The sequence below is a fragment of the Salvia hispanica genome, chromosome 1 (genome assembly GCF_023119035.1).
Source record: "Salvia hispanica cultivar TCC Black 2014 chromosome 1, UniMelb_Shisp_WGS_1.0, whole genome shotgun sequence".
Lineage (NCBI taxonomy): Eukaryota > Viridiplantae > Streptophyta > Magnoliopsida > Lamiales > Lamiaceae > Salvia > Salvia hispanica.
Window position 1 is genome coordinate 10,310,691 of NC_062965.1, and position 14,552 is coordinate 10,325,242.

The 14,552-nt window shown below is 37.2% G+C and overlaps 2 protein-coding genes across 2 annotated transcripts; both read right to left on the reverse strand.

Moving 5' to 3' along the window:
- Positions 1 to 2,815: 2,815 nt before the first annotated feature.
- On the reverse strand, positions 2,816 to 5,001 carry LOC125201989. The gene is made up of 3 exons (XM_048100332.1): positions 4,660 to 5,001; positions 4,454 to 4,575; positions 2,816 to 3,241 (listed from the first exon to the last, which is right to left on the reverse strand). Exons 1-3 carry the CDS (start codon positions 4,916 to 4,918, stop codon positions 3,071 to 3,073), a joined length of 552 nt encoding a protein of 183 aa, XP_047956289.1. The 5' UTR covers positions 4,919 to 5,001; the 3' UTR covers positions 2,816 to 3,070.
- Positions 5,002 to 10,079: 5,078 nt separating this feature from the next.
- On the reverse strand, positions 10,080 to 10,847 carry LOC125186801 (secreted RxLR effector protein 161-like). Its single transcript, XM_048083247.1, has one exon. The coding sequence runs from the start codon at positions 10,845 to 10,847 to the stop codon at positions 10,080 to 10,082; it is 768 nt and encodes a 255-aa protein (XP_047939204.1).
- Between the last annotated feature and the right edge of the window lie 3,705 nt (positions 10,848 to 14,552).

Below are 14,552 nucleotides of genomic sequence, written 5' to 3' on the forward strand. Positions count from 1 at the left end.
AACAACCCTGATAAAGAACACACATAGAAGCTTACATCAACTATGAGTAAGTAATGAATTTGGAGATATAAAGTACTTGACCTTGTCACAAGGAAAACAGTGGGTCCTGTGTAATATCTTCTTGTTGAGTCACATGACCCATTGTTTTCCTTGTGGTAGGGTCAATTACTTTATATCTCCACAGTCATTAGTTTATGTGTGTAGTCACATGACCCATTGTTTTCCTTGTGGTAGGGTCAATTACTTTATATCTCCACAGTCATTAGTTTATGTGTGTTTTTTTTTTATCAGGATTGTTATGTTGATTGGATGATCATTGGCAGGAGGGTTGTGGAACGTCGTTTCTCAACTATCAGAGCACTTGGATAATGGAATTGTTAAAGACAAATCAACAGTTTGAACAAAAAGCTGGGTGGTTTGGACGTGGTTTTACGTTGATCGTATGATAAAAGAAGGCATAGATAGAGACATAGCACTGTTGAGAAGGGTAGAGCAGGTAATCCAAGAAGAAAGTAGCAATATACCAGATGTATCGCTAGGCCTAGATGGAACAGAGAACATGAGCAATGGTGAAGCGCCAAATAAAGCATTGAAAGAGCTATATTCGTCTGAAGTTGCTATGGCACTAGCAATTAGCGATTTTGTTGATACGCTAAATGTTGCATATGAAACTGGTTAAAATAAAAAACAAAACATAAGCATGTGACAAATATCAAATTGAAATGCAATTAAATATTGAACTGCAAATGCCCTTTCAAATGCGATATTTAATAAATAACAGTGCAATTTGGTACTGGTAATTGGTAACACATGACGTAGCAATACATTTTGATGACGACACCTTGAAATAATGGAGAAAAATGAACGGAAATGCAAAACAACTCTAGGATCATTGATTAATTGAAATTATAAACGGCTGATTTCATATTTAAGAGATAAAATCAGCAACCAAACATTAAAAGTGCAAGAACATCTCACCTTCTGCGATTCCTTCCAGACGATCAGAAAATAAAGAACTGGTTAATCTATTCAAGATAATTACGTATTTCAAAATATCGTCTCAATTCATCATATTTCACTAGATCTGGGGTGTGATAGGGTTCTAAAGGATGAACCGGATATGGATAGTTCCAATAAGATTTCATTCTTGAACAAAAATTCATTTTTGGATTGATTTCATCTATTCCATGACCGTACTGGGTGGTAGCGTGGTGGAAACGCTTCTTTCTTCCATATTTTGGACCTTATCTCCATGGAACAATATGTTACTACTGAAAAACGGAAGAATTGAAATCTTAGATCAAAGCACTATATGTATGGATGGTATGAACTGCCCAAACAAAATTCTTGAACAACGAAATCCATTTTTGGATTGATTTAATCTATTCCATGACCGTACTGGGTGGTAGAGTGGTGGAAACGCTTCTTTCTTCCATATTTTGGACCTTACCTCCATGGAACAATACGTTATTGCTGAAATTCCATATTTTGGACCTTACCTCCATGGAACAATATGTTACTGCTGAAATTCCATAAATTACAACTGACGTCGAGAGGGCTCGAATTCGGCACCTCATACATTGATGTCTAAGCTCCTTGCCGCTAGGACAAAGGCTCTGGACTAGAACAACATATAAGTTATCATGCTTGCATATCCATTATTTGAGTCTCCAACAATTATTTCAATAATTACATATTCAATTTGACCTATGGACGAATATGCAAGCATACGTTGACGAAGATTGGCCCTCGAGTGCAAATGCAAAAGGGATCTTGACTGCAAGACCAATCCGTCGAACAGGGACGAAAGTCGGCCTTAGTGATCAAACGGTGCCGAGTGGAAGCACTGTCGCTCAACGAATAAAAGTTACTCTTACTTTTACTCATATCACATTGAAATACAATTAAACATGTTTAACTAGAAATAGCTTTCAGTGAGATATGATATTTAATGCAATCATGAATATTTTATGGAAATATAATAAAATGCAAACTCTAAATATTGTACAAGCTCTAAACTATGACATGGACCGTTAAAAAATATTAACAGATAACAAAATAATATCAACAGAAAAATGTCAACAGAGTGTCAACGGTTGAAAATGTGTTGACATTAAAATCTTGAAATTTTACAATGCGTTGACATTGTGTTGAGGAGTTCGAAGTTTGTACAATATATAGAGTTTACATTTTATCACAACCCATATTTTATGTATATATAAAGAACTATCCCATATAATGAACAATATTGCATTATGTTCGTTACAACCTTACAGGAGGATAGTCCATTTTATATATTATTTTTATGTTGCATTGTACCTAAATGTAGTGTTTTTCAATTATTTACATTAGGGGGGTTGATAATACTACTCAATTTTATATTATTTTTATGTTGCATTGTACCTAAATGTAGTGTTTTTCAATTATTTACATTAGGGGGTTGATAATACTAGTCAAGTTAGACGTATTCCTTTTTGGATCAGTTCTATTATAAGTTATATTTTTTTTTTATGACAAAACAACAATCATCTATCTCACTCTTACTTTATCCTATTTCCTACATTTTCTCTCTACTTTTTTTTTCTCACTTTTACTTTATTTTCTTTTCATTTAATCACTAAACAACACCATCTAAAAACTTGTGCCCAAAAGAAATGTTTAACATATAATGGGACGGATGGAATACTTGAATATTAGTATTAAAATTGGTATCTGATTTTTCTGATTACATTCGATATACTTTTCTATCAATATATAATGCGCATATCAATATTTATCACCGTTGAATGTAATGAAAAATCTTGCACCATACAAGTAAGGAATTTCACAGCTTCTTTATTGAAACATTCTGCACGTAGCTTGTATTCCATTCCATTTGCATACAAATTACAAATGGTAGTCCTCAAAATATACTTGTAGTTAAGGAAAATTTTCTAAAAGAAGCTAAAATCAGTTAAAGCATTGAATTTTCATCTCTCAAAAGAGAGTGATGCTTCCATATGCAAAGGAAAACCAGCAGCTTTGGCATCTAACTTGAAAAGAAGCCAAATCTAGAGATGCAGAGAGAGAATCAGCTCACATAGCTGCTTGCCTTCTTCTCCTCTTCAATCCGTTTGAGCTCAACTAATCTTTCTGCCCAGGCTCTGTCTCTCGCAACGGCAGCCATCTTACGCTCCACCCGTAGGGTGAGCTTCTTCTTCTTGGCCTCCTGCACCTGACCTCTGCGTATCTTTCTTTCCAACTAATACAGGAAATGATACAGACATTCAAAGGTAGCAATGTACAATTATGAAATAAAATGTCCTTCCAAACTACCAACAGCCAACAAGAACACGCACCAAAACAAAAATTATAGACCATTGGCAGTTCGAATGAGAATCTGAAATATCACAAAATCTGTCTTAAACTTCTTTAATGAAGACAGTGAGCTACAATAACAGAACTACTTAGATCCTCAATCACTTACAGGATGTCAACACGAGTCTTTGTTTCAAAGCTGAAAAACAAATATGAACTAATGTATTTCCTATACCCCTCCTTCACACAGAGTAAGTTGAAAGCAGCGCATGCACAATCAAAAGCACTTGCCTTGCTAAAAACCTTTACTCCATAAGCTTAAGTTCATATATTACAACATGCTAGTGAGTTGAGCTCAATATAAAATCTTAAACTTCTAACTAAAAGTTTGATTCATAATCAGCTCAACGTATTACGAAAACTTGAGGCAATGTTAGTAGGCCGGTGACAAGATAACATTTTTTAGTACCATACATACAACAGCTAAAACATAGAGTGGGGAAGAATGACATTGAGTAACCATATCAAAAGTTAATTTCAATCAAATTTATAATTTATATTCTATCCTGATGGACTCAATTCTAGTTTAAATCCTCAGCTGACCAAAACTTATGCTGCTGTGACATGCAATTATGATTTAGAAAGAAGGTGTCTCCAACTCAATGCGAAGTTATAGAACCCATCCGATGATGAGGTGCCTAACTAAAGTATAGTAGATAAATCAACTAGAAGCACACGTCAGTCACCAAAATGCATTTGATAACATAATTCTCATTTCTACTACTACAAGTTCAATTCCTAAACCTCATACTAGACTAGAAGTTCAGTTCACGACAGCCAAGCTCAATGGGAATCAAACTTGACATACATCCCACATAAAAATGCATTTGGCAACATAGTTTTCATTTTTATAACTACGAGCTCGAGTGCTAAACCTCCTATCGGGCAATTAACATTTCATATCAACAAGTCTCACTTAGCACGATCAAGCTCAATGTGAACCAAAACTCTACCCTAGAAGGCACTGAATTAACCCAAAGACAGCAACAATCCGAACTAACACGATCTAGCTCAAAATATATTGAAATGAAAAGACCAAAACATGGCAATGAATGGCATGAATAAACCATAAAGACAATTTGACATATAAATCCACCTTTATGAATGCGCGATGCTGTTTAATCCTCTTCTTCTCATTCCTTCTCTTCACACTTCCCTGATTCGGCTGGTTAGGAAGAATAGTCTCCCCAGGAACGCATTTTACCCACGCATACGGACCTAATTAAGCACATTTCCCACGATAACGTTATCAATCATCAATTCCAATCAATAAGCAACACAAAACCCTAAATTCAGCCGAACCTGGGGGTTTCAAGCTTGCTCTCTTGCGGCGCGGCTTGTCGACGGGCCTACGCTTTGGGTACCTGGTGTCGGTGAGACTGTGGAAGGCGCTGCGAGGAGGAATCCAAGGATTGTCGCGGCGGAGGGGAGCGAAGAGGCGGTGGAGCTGCTGCGGCGGAGAGGAGGTGGAGAATGTTCTTGTAGCTGGAGAGAAAAAGGATGCGGGTGAAAGGATTCTGGATGCGGGTCGGATCAGGGACCTTAGGGATCCGAAACCCATGGCTATGGCGGATTGGTAGAGTGAGCTGTGTTTAGAGAGAGAAATCGAATTGGGAATGTGGAGAATGAAAGCGATCAAGACGACGACGTTGGAAGCTACTTGGGCTAAATTTATTATGGGCTTGGTTTCAGATATTCAATAAGGCCTTTAAAATTTAGAAATCAACTTTGAGCAAAATCTAACTTTTTCATCCAAATTTTAAATTATTCCTTAAATTAAGGAATTATAGTGTAAGTAAAACAACGTCATTTTTACGGGGACTTGATGTGAAGTTGTTTAAAGCAACATTTTGCGGATAAAATTTTCAAATTTATCAGTTTCCCCAAATCTTCTCATACACATGTGATACGAAAGGAGCTCGTAGCGTGATGGGAAACGACAATAGAATGATTGAATGGCGCGACGATGGGGATAGATATAGTAGCGCCGGAGTGGCAGCGGCCAGTGGCAGATCCAGACTTTTTGGATTGGAGGTGCGAATTTTATGTAATATACTCTTTTCGTCCCATAATAGATGGCACACGTGAGTAATGGTTCGGGATTTTGGGGGACGTTATTTTATGTGTTAAGGGAGAGAAAATAATATATTTATATTAATATTAGAGAGAATTTTTTTAAAAAAGAAAACGTAACATTTTTGTGGCACAAACTAAAAAGAAAAGTATGACTTCTATTATGGAACAGAGAGAGTGTAACATAGTAAAAATAAAATAATATTTAAAATAACATCTTACAATAATCTTCCATTTTAAAGTCATTTTACAACATAATTAAACTTAGAGATTGTATCCCATAACAAACAATTAATATAACCATAAAGAATAAAAAGTGTAACTAATTGAATTTCACCTAAATTATACTCCCTCCGTTCCATAGTAATAGGGGCGTTTTTCCATTTCCGTCCGTTCCATAGTAATAGAGTCATTTCTTTTTTTAGTAAAAGTCAATACATTTTTCCACACCTACTTTACTCTCTCTTACTTTTTTCTATCTTCATCTCTCTACCTTTTTCATTTTTCACTTTATTCTCTCTTTACTTAACTCACATAACACAATTTTTCTTAATCTCCGTGCCGAAAAGTTTTGCCTCCATTACTATGGAACGGAGGGAGTACTAAGTACTATATAAAAGCATAAAAACCTAAACTACTTAAACATAAGGGCTGAGAAAAGGCCATAGTGCAACGATGGGGAATCGAACTCAGCTCGGCTGTAATGCGAAAGTGCTTCATCAGCCACTAGAGCACTTGACACTTAGTAACTTCAATACAAATAATACAGTAAGAATACATTATTTTGGGGGTACAGTTATACCCCCTTGTCCTTAGCTGCATACGCCACTGGTAGCGGCGACGCGTATAGATTAGGGCGGCTAGGGTGTTGAGAGAAAAATATGCTTATAGAACCAAAACTGAAAGGGGAAAACAAATTGACAACTTAATATTGTACTCCTTCCGACCCATAAAAATATGAGTGCTTGATGGCAATGGAGGGGCAGATCTTGTAGCTAAAATTGATGTATACGGGTAATAAATTGGGATAACTTTCCAAAAATAAAATACACATATTTTGTGGCACGAACCAAAAAAGAAAGTATTATGGGACGGAATGAGTATTTCTTTAATAATAAAGGTATACAGATTGACCCTATAGTTATCCAGATTGACCCTATGTAGTTCGTGTTAGGGTTATGGTGACCAAGCACAGTGGAAGACTTGCTTAACCAAATAAACCAGGCACAAAATCTATTTGAACGTTTAAGGGATTAATCATTTTTCATGTTAAACACGTAATTATATGATTGAACACAAATAATTTGTGTATAACAATATAAATCCTAAATCATGAATTCTACGATTTAGAATTACCGAATTTATGATCTTCAAAACTCGATCTTATGATTTTTTCCAAAACACAAAGTTTGATTTTTGTATGGGCAAAACATATCGAACAGGAAAGGACTGTGTTAGAAAGAAGACAATATTCCCATTAGAAGGAAAGATGAAGATTTCGAATTCTCACCTTTGAGAATTTGGAAAATCCCAAAAAATAATGACACTGATTTACTTTGTCTTATGTCTAGTCTCCCTTATACAAATTTATGATGGGTCAGATGAGGAATTCATGAAGATTACACTTGGGTCTGATGGGGTTAGGAGCCCCTTGCACAACGAAAGACTTGTACAAAACAAATAAATCAGACACAGATCTATTTGACCGATTATGCGATTAATCAATTCACATGTTAAACAGATAATTGCATGCTAGAACGCAAATAATTCATGCTCTAAGAAAGTAAATCCTAAAACATGAGTTCTACAGTTTAGGGTTACCGATTTGATTATCCAAAGAATCATCGATTGCTCGCGCCTTCTCCACGTGATGATCTTTGATACTAAACCACAGATCTTCTCTCTGGTTCCCGAACCGTATCTCGATATCAAGGTGGGCTGATCTTATCAAAATACTAGGACTCGAATAAAGAAGACATAAGAAATCCTTCTCCAATTAGGAGAGAAATTCGAACTCTTCTAGGTAGAGGGAGACGAAAAATATGAGTAATAAAAATTATGATTTCTGTCTCTCTTTATTCTCCTATTTATATTAAGTTCCTTTTGGACCCAGACAGGGATCTATGGAAGGTTTTGGATATGGGCTCCCCCAATTAGCTTTTTACTAATTAAATTGAACCCACAATTTAATACAAGCTTATATTGGAACAATATGACCAGTCACTACAAAAGTAATATTAAACTCTCCCCATCCAAATCCGAAATTACAAGTAATCCGGGTTTCCACTTTGTTTATTATTTATTTCCCGCGCTTAAGATATAAATGTTCATTAATTAATTAATGTTTGCTATGGACTTAATTAATTAACATCTTATTAATTCCAAGAGTGGACTTAGCAAGAAACATTTATTTATTATTCATAGAGTAATAAAACTCCAACTGGCCAGTTTTCCGAATAATAAAACCTTGTTCAAGCTCCTCTTGAGGACATTATCAAACAAGACTCACCTCGCGCACGATTCAACATAATAGCAATCCTAACACCGCTAGATATTAATCACCACTACCCAATATATCAGGATTATTGGGTTGCGAAAAACCCGCACCATTTGATAAGTCAAAGTAGTGCATAATCAATACCGTATGCTCAATGCTAACATATGTAGATTAAGAAATAGTATTTTATCAAGACCTAGTCTTTCAAGTAGATAGCATAAAGACACGTCTTGCTGTTAGATCCGTTCAGTGCTATAGCACACCAATGTCATCTTATTTCAATAAGGCTTAGAAATATGCGGACTGACATTGCAACCTTTCACGATAGGTAGCCAAAGCCTATCTAGGTTGTGAAATTCTTCTTTTTCTTTTGCAAAGCATTGCATAGATCTGACCGTGTTACCTTAAAGTGGATGACGCCCACAACCGGTCTACTAAGCAAAAGACTTAGACTTTGTTTACTTCTTATGCATTTAAATGTTTATAAAACATCTTATAAATGCACAAGCAAACACAATGTAATAATATACTGATTCTATTCGTGCGAAACTGCTCGAATAATACTGAATCGAGTTAAAAGTGGATTATAGAGTTTTACGTATACAAGCAAGATTCTATTCGAGCGAAACTTGCTCGAAACATGCTTTTCAGTATACCAAACCTAACAGGGTCAAACCTAATGGACTATTACTAATTAAATTGAGCTTCAATTTACTTCAAGTCCAAACTATGTAGTATTTGATGAAGGAATAACATATTCGTTTTGTACGAGATGAGAATTAGAATGTTTTGTTGAAAGCGATACAAGTACATGAAAAATATGTCCTTTTATCATTGTCTCTCAATAAAAATATATATCCATCGATATAATATTTTCTCTATACTTTATTTTAGTTTGTCTCACAAAAATATCAAATTTTTTCTGTCCCTAAAAAGTAATCTCTTTGTCTAGCATTTAAAGAATCATTTTGTCATTTTGGGTTCCACGATATAGAGAACCATTTATTATTACATTAACTTTTTATACTCACAAGTATAAAATTAATACTAAAAGTGAATCTCATATTCCACTCACTTTCTCTTTTTAATTTTCTTCACAAAGTCAAATAATTTCTTAAAACTCGTGTTAAGTTAAAAGAGCTTTTTAAATGGTGGACGGAGGGAGTGTGAAAATTTGGTTTGGCGAAGGTTTTAATGTATAATCGGTAAAGTAAGAGAGAGAGAGTTGACTTTACATCATTAGTAGTGTAATGCAATGATATAAGTTGTAAATAAAATAATGTGTATGAGTAATATGTTGTTTAACTATTCCAAAATTATAAAGTTCGTGCTTTTAAGGTCAATAGATACATCATACACACAAAAATTAGATTTGAATTAGTAATGAGGAAGATATTAGATTTAAAATTTATTTTGAAACCTTAAATCACGGATGATACTAACATTTAGCCAACTAAAAATCAAAATTCAAGTAAACACATAAGAAAATATCAGAATCATATGATAAAATAAATAATTCTTAAATACAAATAAATTAAACATTTAATAAAAGGAAAACACAGTCGACATCTGATAAAGACGACCCACAATACTCTGTCTCATGTTCACATTTGCATCCCACTATTCAAGGAGCTTCGATTGTCTCAGCCTTTCTTCTTCTATGTGATAGATAATGTGTCTTATAAACTACACACTGGATTTTACGTGGTTCGATCCGAAGATCTACGTCCACGGGCGGGGAAGAGAGTAACTTTATTGATGGAAATGGTACAGAGATTACAAACAAAGATCTCACAAATCGGAAGACAATTCCTCACTTCTAATCTAACTTTTCTCTCCAAAGCTAATCAAGTGATGAACTCAAAAACGATTCTTCGATCTGGAATGGAATGCTTCTCGTTCAGTTATGAGAGACGCTTTGAGTTCTACCTTTATATGCCAACGTGGCAGCCTCACTCATCCAGCTTGTGGTCCCAGCTGGTGACTCACTCCAACAGAAATAACACCCAATTCATTTTACCATTGCCTTTGAAGCTCAGCCATTGATCTTGCTTAATAACAATGGACGACTCAGATGCATGGTTACATTTATCAATCTCCACCTTAACCATGCCATCAAGATCACTCACTTCCATATCTTGTCACACCTTTCTTACTCTCGGAGCCCAACCAGCTCTTGACAGTACTTAAACTTCACAGTCGGTAATGGTTTAGTTAACATGTCCGCAGCATTGTGATCAGTGGATATCTTCAGCATTCTGACCTCTCCCTTCTGCACTTCATCCAAATGAAGCTTCGCGTCGATTTGCTTACTTCTCTCGTGAAAAACTTGATGTTTTGTTAGAGCCAAGGCACTGCTACTATCACAAAAAATATCCAAAGTGCTCTGTTTCTCACCAAAATCTTCCAAGATCCCTTTGAGCCATTTTCCTTCCTTTACTGCCTCTGTAATGACAATATACTCAGCTTCCGTTGTAGATAAAGCCACTACATGCTGCAGACCAGATTTCCAACTTATGGCAGTTCCATACAAGTTGAAAATATAACCAGTTTGTGACCTTCGGTTGTTCCTGTTTGAGGCATAATCCGAATCACAAAAGCCAATGAGAGCTTCACCTTGCTGATCAATCCCTGCTCTGTAAACCAAGCCATACTTAGCTGCCCCTTTGAGGTATCTCAACAGCCATTTGAGTGCAATCCAGTGCTCTCTCCCATGATCAGACCTGAAGCGACTTGTGACACTAATGGCCTGTGCCAAATCAGGTCTAGTGCAAAGCATAGTGTACATAATGCTTCCTATGATGTTTGTATAGGGAATTTTACTTAGATCCCTCCTTTCTCCATCATCCTTTGGCCTCTGGTCCATGCTAAGCTTGAAATGAGCAGACAATGGGGTGCTCACTGCCTTTGCATCATGCATCTGGAATTTCAAAAGCAGAATGTAATCAGATTGCACCAACTTCAATTCCCTTTGCTATCTATTTCTGATTATATCCATCCCGAGTATCCTCCTAGCCTCTCCTAGGTCCTTCATTTCGAACTTGGCTTCCAATTCTGACTTTACCAACATTACCTCATCATCATTTGAAGCTGCTACTAACATATCATCTACATACAAGAGAAGAAAAGCAACTGCAATACGCCAATACCCTTTCTTTCTCTTATATATACACAGCTGTCAAAATCTGATTTCCTGAAACCCATGGCAGTAATGTGCTCATCAAACTTCATATACCACCACTGTCTACTACTTTGTTTCAACCCATATAGGCTCTTTTTTAAAAGGCAGACCATTCCTTCACTGTTTGGCACTTCAAAACCTTTTGGTTGATGCATGTATATCGTTTCTTCCAAATCTCCATGAAGAAAAGCTGTTTTGACATCCAGCTGATGCAAAACCCAATCATGCTTTGCCACCAAAGCCAACAAGATCCTTTTTGAAGTGTGCTTCACAATCGGTGAGAAAAATTCATTGAAGTCCACCCCCTCTTCTTGAGTGAATCCCCTAGCCACTAGCCGGGCTTTAAATCTTATGTTTTCTGTCTTTCCCACCTCGATCTTCCTTTTGAAAATCCACTTACAACTGATTATTTTCTTAGTCAGTGGATTCTTCACTAAGATCCAAGTATAGTTCTTTAACAAACTTTCAATTTCCTCCCTCATGGCTCTAAGCCAATTTTCCTTTCCTTTGCTCTTGATGGCTTCTGAATAACTGGATTGTTCAGCATGTTCAATGATCTCAGCCACACATAAAGCAAAAAAACTCATCTCATAATCACTGAATTTAGATGGTCTCTTTCCTTCCCTTCTGACTCTATCTCTGGTAAGTTTCCATCCACTGTTATTAGTTGGTGGTGGAGCTGCATCAAGTGTCTGAGCATCAGCTCCACCTCCATCATTAGCTCCATCCTCAATAATAGCTTCTTTATCTTCACTAGTTAACCTGCTCTCAGCTTCATATAGACTTGTTTTTCCTTTCCCATAATCCATGGAATTAGCATTACTCAAATATGGCATCTTCTCCTCATCAAAAACCACATCCCAGCTGATAATGATCTTTTGATTTCCTTTCTCAGTACACCAAAGCCTATAACCTTTGACTCCAGACTGATAACCAACCATTATGCACTTTAAGGCCCTGGGATCGAGTTTGCCTTGCTTACAATGAGCATAAGCTCTGCAACCAAATACTCTTAAGCTTCTGTAGTTGCTATTTTTTCCATACCATCTAGTGTTAGGTATCTCATCGCCTATTGCAGAAGAAGGTTGTTGATTAGTGTGGCAGCAGTGCTGACTGCTTCTCCCCAGAAACTTTTAGGTAGCCCAGAGGATAACAACATACACCTCACTCTCTCCAAGAGAATCTTGTTCATGCATTCAGCCACCCCATTTTGTTGCGGGTTGGCTGGAACTGTCCTATGCCTCTGGATCCCATTATTCTTGCAAAAACCTTCAAATTCCGCAGATAGAAACTCTAGGCCATTATCTATTCTCAAGCACTTGAGAGTCTTTCCAGTCTTTTGCTTCAACTCCAAACTCCACTCCCTAAACTTCTCAAAGGCCTGTGATTTCTCTTTCAAGATGTAGACCCATACCTTCCTTGAATAGTCATCGACGATGGATAGGAAATATTTCCCTCCACCCATGGTAAGAGGCTGAGTAGGGCCCCATAAATCTGAGTGGGCATAGTCCAGAATCTCCTTTGATTAGTGTATGCCTGCTTCAAAAGGGAGTTTCTTGCTTTTCCCCAAAATGCAGTGTTCACACACACTCGAGTTTGATGGAACATCAACCTGAATAATCCCTTTTCTGACCAATTCCTTCAACCCAGTTTCACCAATATGCCCAAGCCTCTTATGCCACCTTTCATAACCTACTTTCTCCACAATATTCAAAGAACCAACAATAGATTTTTCCTCTAAGTAATATAGGCTATTTTTCCTCTTAGCTGTCAACACATCAATACCATCTTTGGATACTACCATCTGCCCTTTCTCAGAAGTGTTCTTAAAACTCTTTGATTCCAAAACGCCTACAGATATGAGATTTCTTTTGATGTCAGGAATGTTCCTGACTTATGTGATGATCTTGACTGCACCAGTGTTGGTTTTGAGCTGTATATCTCCTATCCCCTTGACTGTGCACACTTGATCATTCCCAAGCATCACTAATCCAGTTGCTTCAAGAAAACTCTCAAACCATTCCCTGCAAGAACTGATGTGAAAGCTGCATCCAAAATCCATTATGCAAGCCTTTTCAATCTCTCTGCCAATCACATTCATTACCTGAGATGGCTCCCCTTCTAAAGTCAGATCAGCCTGATTCTGAGGCCCCTCGCTTTGCTTCTTCTTCTAAGAGAAGCAATCCTTCTTCAAATGCTTGGGTTTTTTACAATAGTGGCAGCTCCTGGTTTCTTTCCCACCTCCATCAGATTGTTTTTGACGTTGATGAGGCTTAGAACCATTAGTCCCCTTCTTCTTTTTCCCTTTGAATCCTTTTACATTCAAAGCCTGACTGCTGCCATTCTCACTGGGGGCAGAGGAGTTCTTCTCAAGCTCCTTTGATCGAAGAGCACATTGATCCTCTTCATAGGTGATTCCAGATTCTGCATTCCGGCCAAACAATATAGCATCTTTTAGATGCTGATACGATTTCGGCAGAGCATTCAGGAGGAGGATTGCCTTATCTTCGTTCTTCATAGGGCCATCAACATTCTCCAGATCATCAAGATTTTTACTAAAATCATCAATCTGCTCTGCAAATGATCGATCTTCAAGAATCTTGTATGAGAACAATCGCTGCTTCATGTACAAGCGATTCGCCAGCGATTTAGTCAAATATAGACTCTCTAATTTCGTCCAAACTCCATGTGTTGTGGTCTCTTTCGAAACCTCTCGCAATACCTTGTCAGTGAGATTGAGAACAATGGCGCTGTGAGCTTTCTTGGCCATATCCGCCCTTTTCTTCACTTCTTTCTCATCAAGATTTCATTCTCCTTTCCCTTTGGATCGATCGGCACAATTGCATCGTCGAGGCCTTGTTGAATCAACAGAGCTCTCATTTTGATCTGCCACAGACCAAAATCATTCTTCCCCGAGAATTTTTCGGCTTCAAACCTCATCGTCGCCATCGCCAATTTCGTCGATCTCGTTTCCCGCAGACGGCGCCACTTGTTATGATTGGCGACCGATTGTAAACTCAAGAACAAAAATTTTAACTAAACACTGGATTTTACGTGGTTCAATCGGAAGATCTACGTCAACGGGTGGGGAAGAGAGTAACTTTATTGATGGAAATGGTACAGAGATTACAAACAAAGATCTCATAAATCGGAAGACAATTCCTCACTTCTAATCTAACTTTTCTCTCCAAAGCTAATCAAGTGATAAACTCAAAAACGATTCTTCGATCTGGAATGGAATGCTTCTCGTTTCTGTTATGAGAGACGCTTTGAGTTCTACCTTTATATGCCGACGTGGCAGCTCACTCATCCAGCTCGTGGTCCCAGCTGGTGACTCACTCCAACAGAAATAACACCCAATTCATTTTACCATTGCCTTTGAAGCTCAGCCATTGGTCTTGCTTAATAACAATGGACGACTCAGATGCATGGTTACATTTATCA

Bases quoted from the DNA above. Each gene is read 5' to 3' on its own strand.
- LOC125201989 (XM_048100332.1), bottom strand. From the start codon at position 4,918: ATGGGTTTCGGATCCCTAAGGTCCCTGATCCGACCCGCATCCAGAATC. The intron at 4,576-4,659 runs GTTCGGCTGAAT...GTGCTTAATTAG, and splicing joins AGCAAGCTTGAAACCCCCAG to GTCCGTATGCGTGGGTAAAA. The intron at 3,242-4,453 runs GTGGATTTATAT...TTCCTGTATTAG, and splicing joins AGCATCGCGCATTCATAAAG to TTGGAAAGAAAGATACGCAG.
- LOC125186801 (XM_048083247.1), bottom strand. From the start codon at position 10,847: ATGCATGATGCAAAGGCAGTGAGCACCCCATTGTCTGCTCATTTCAAG.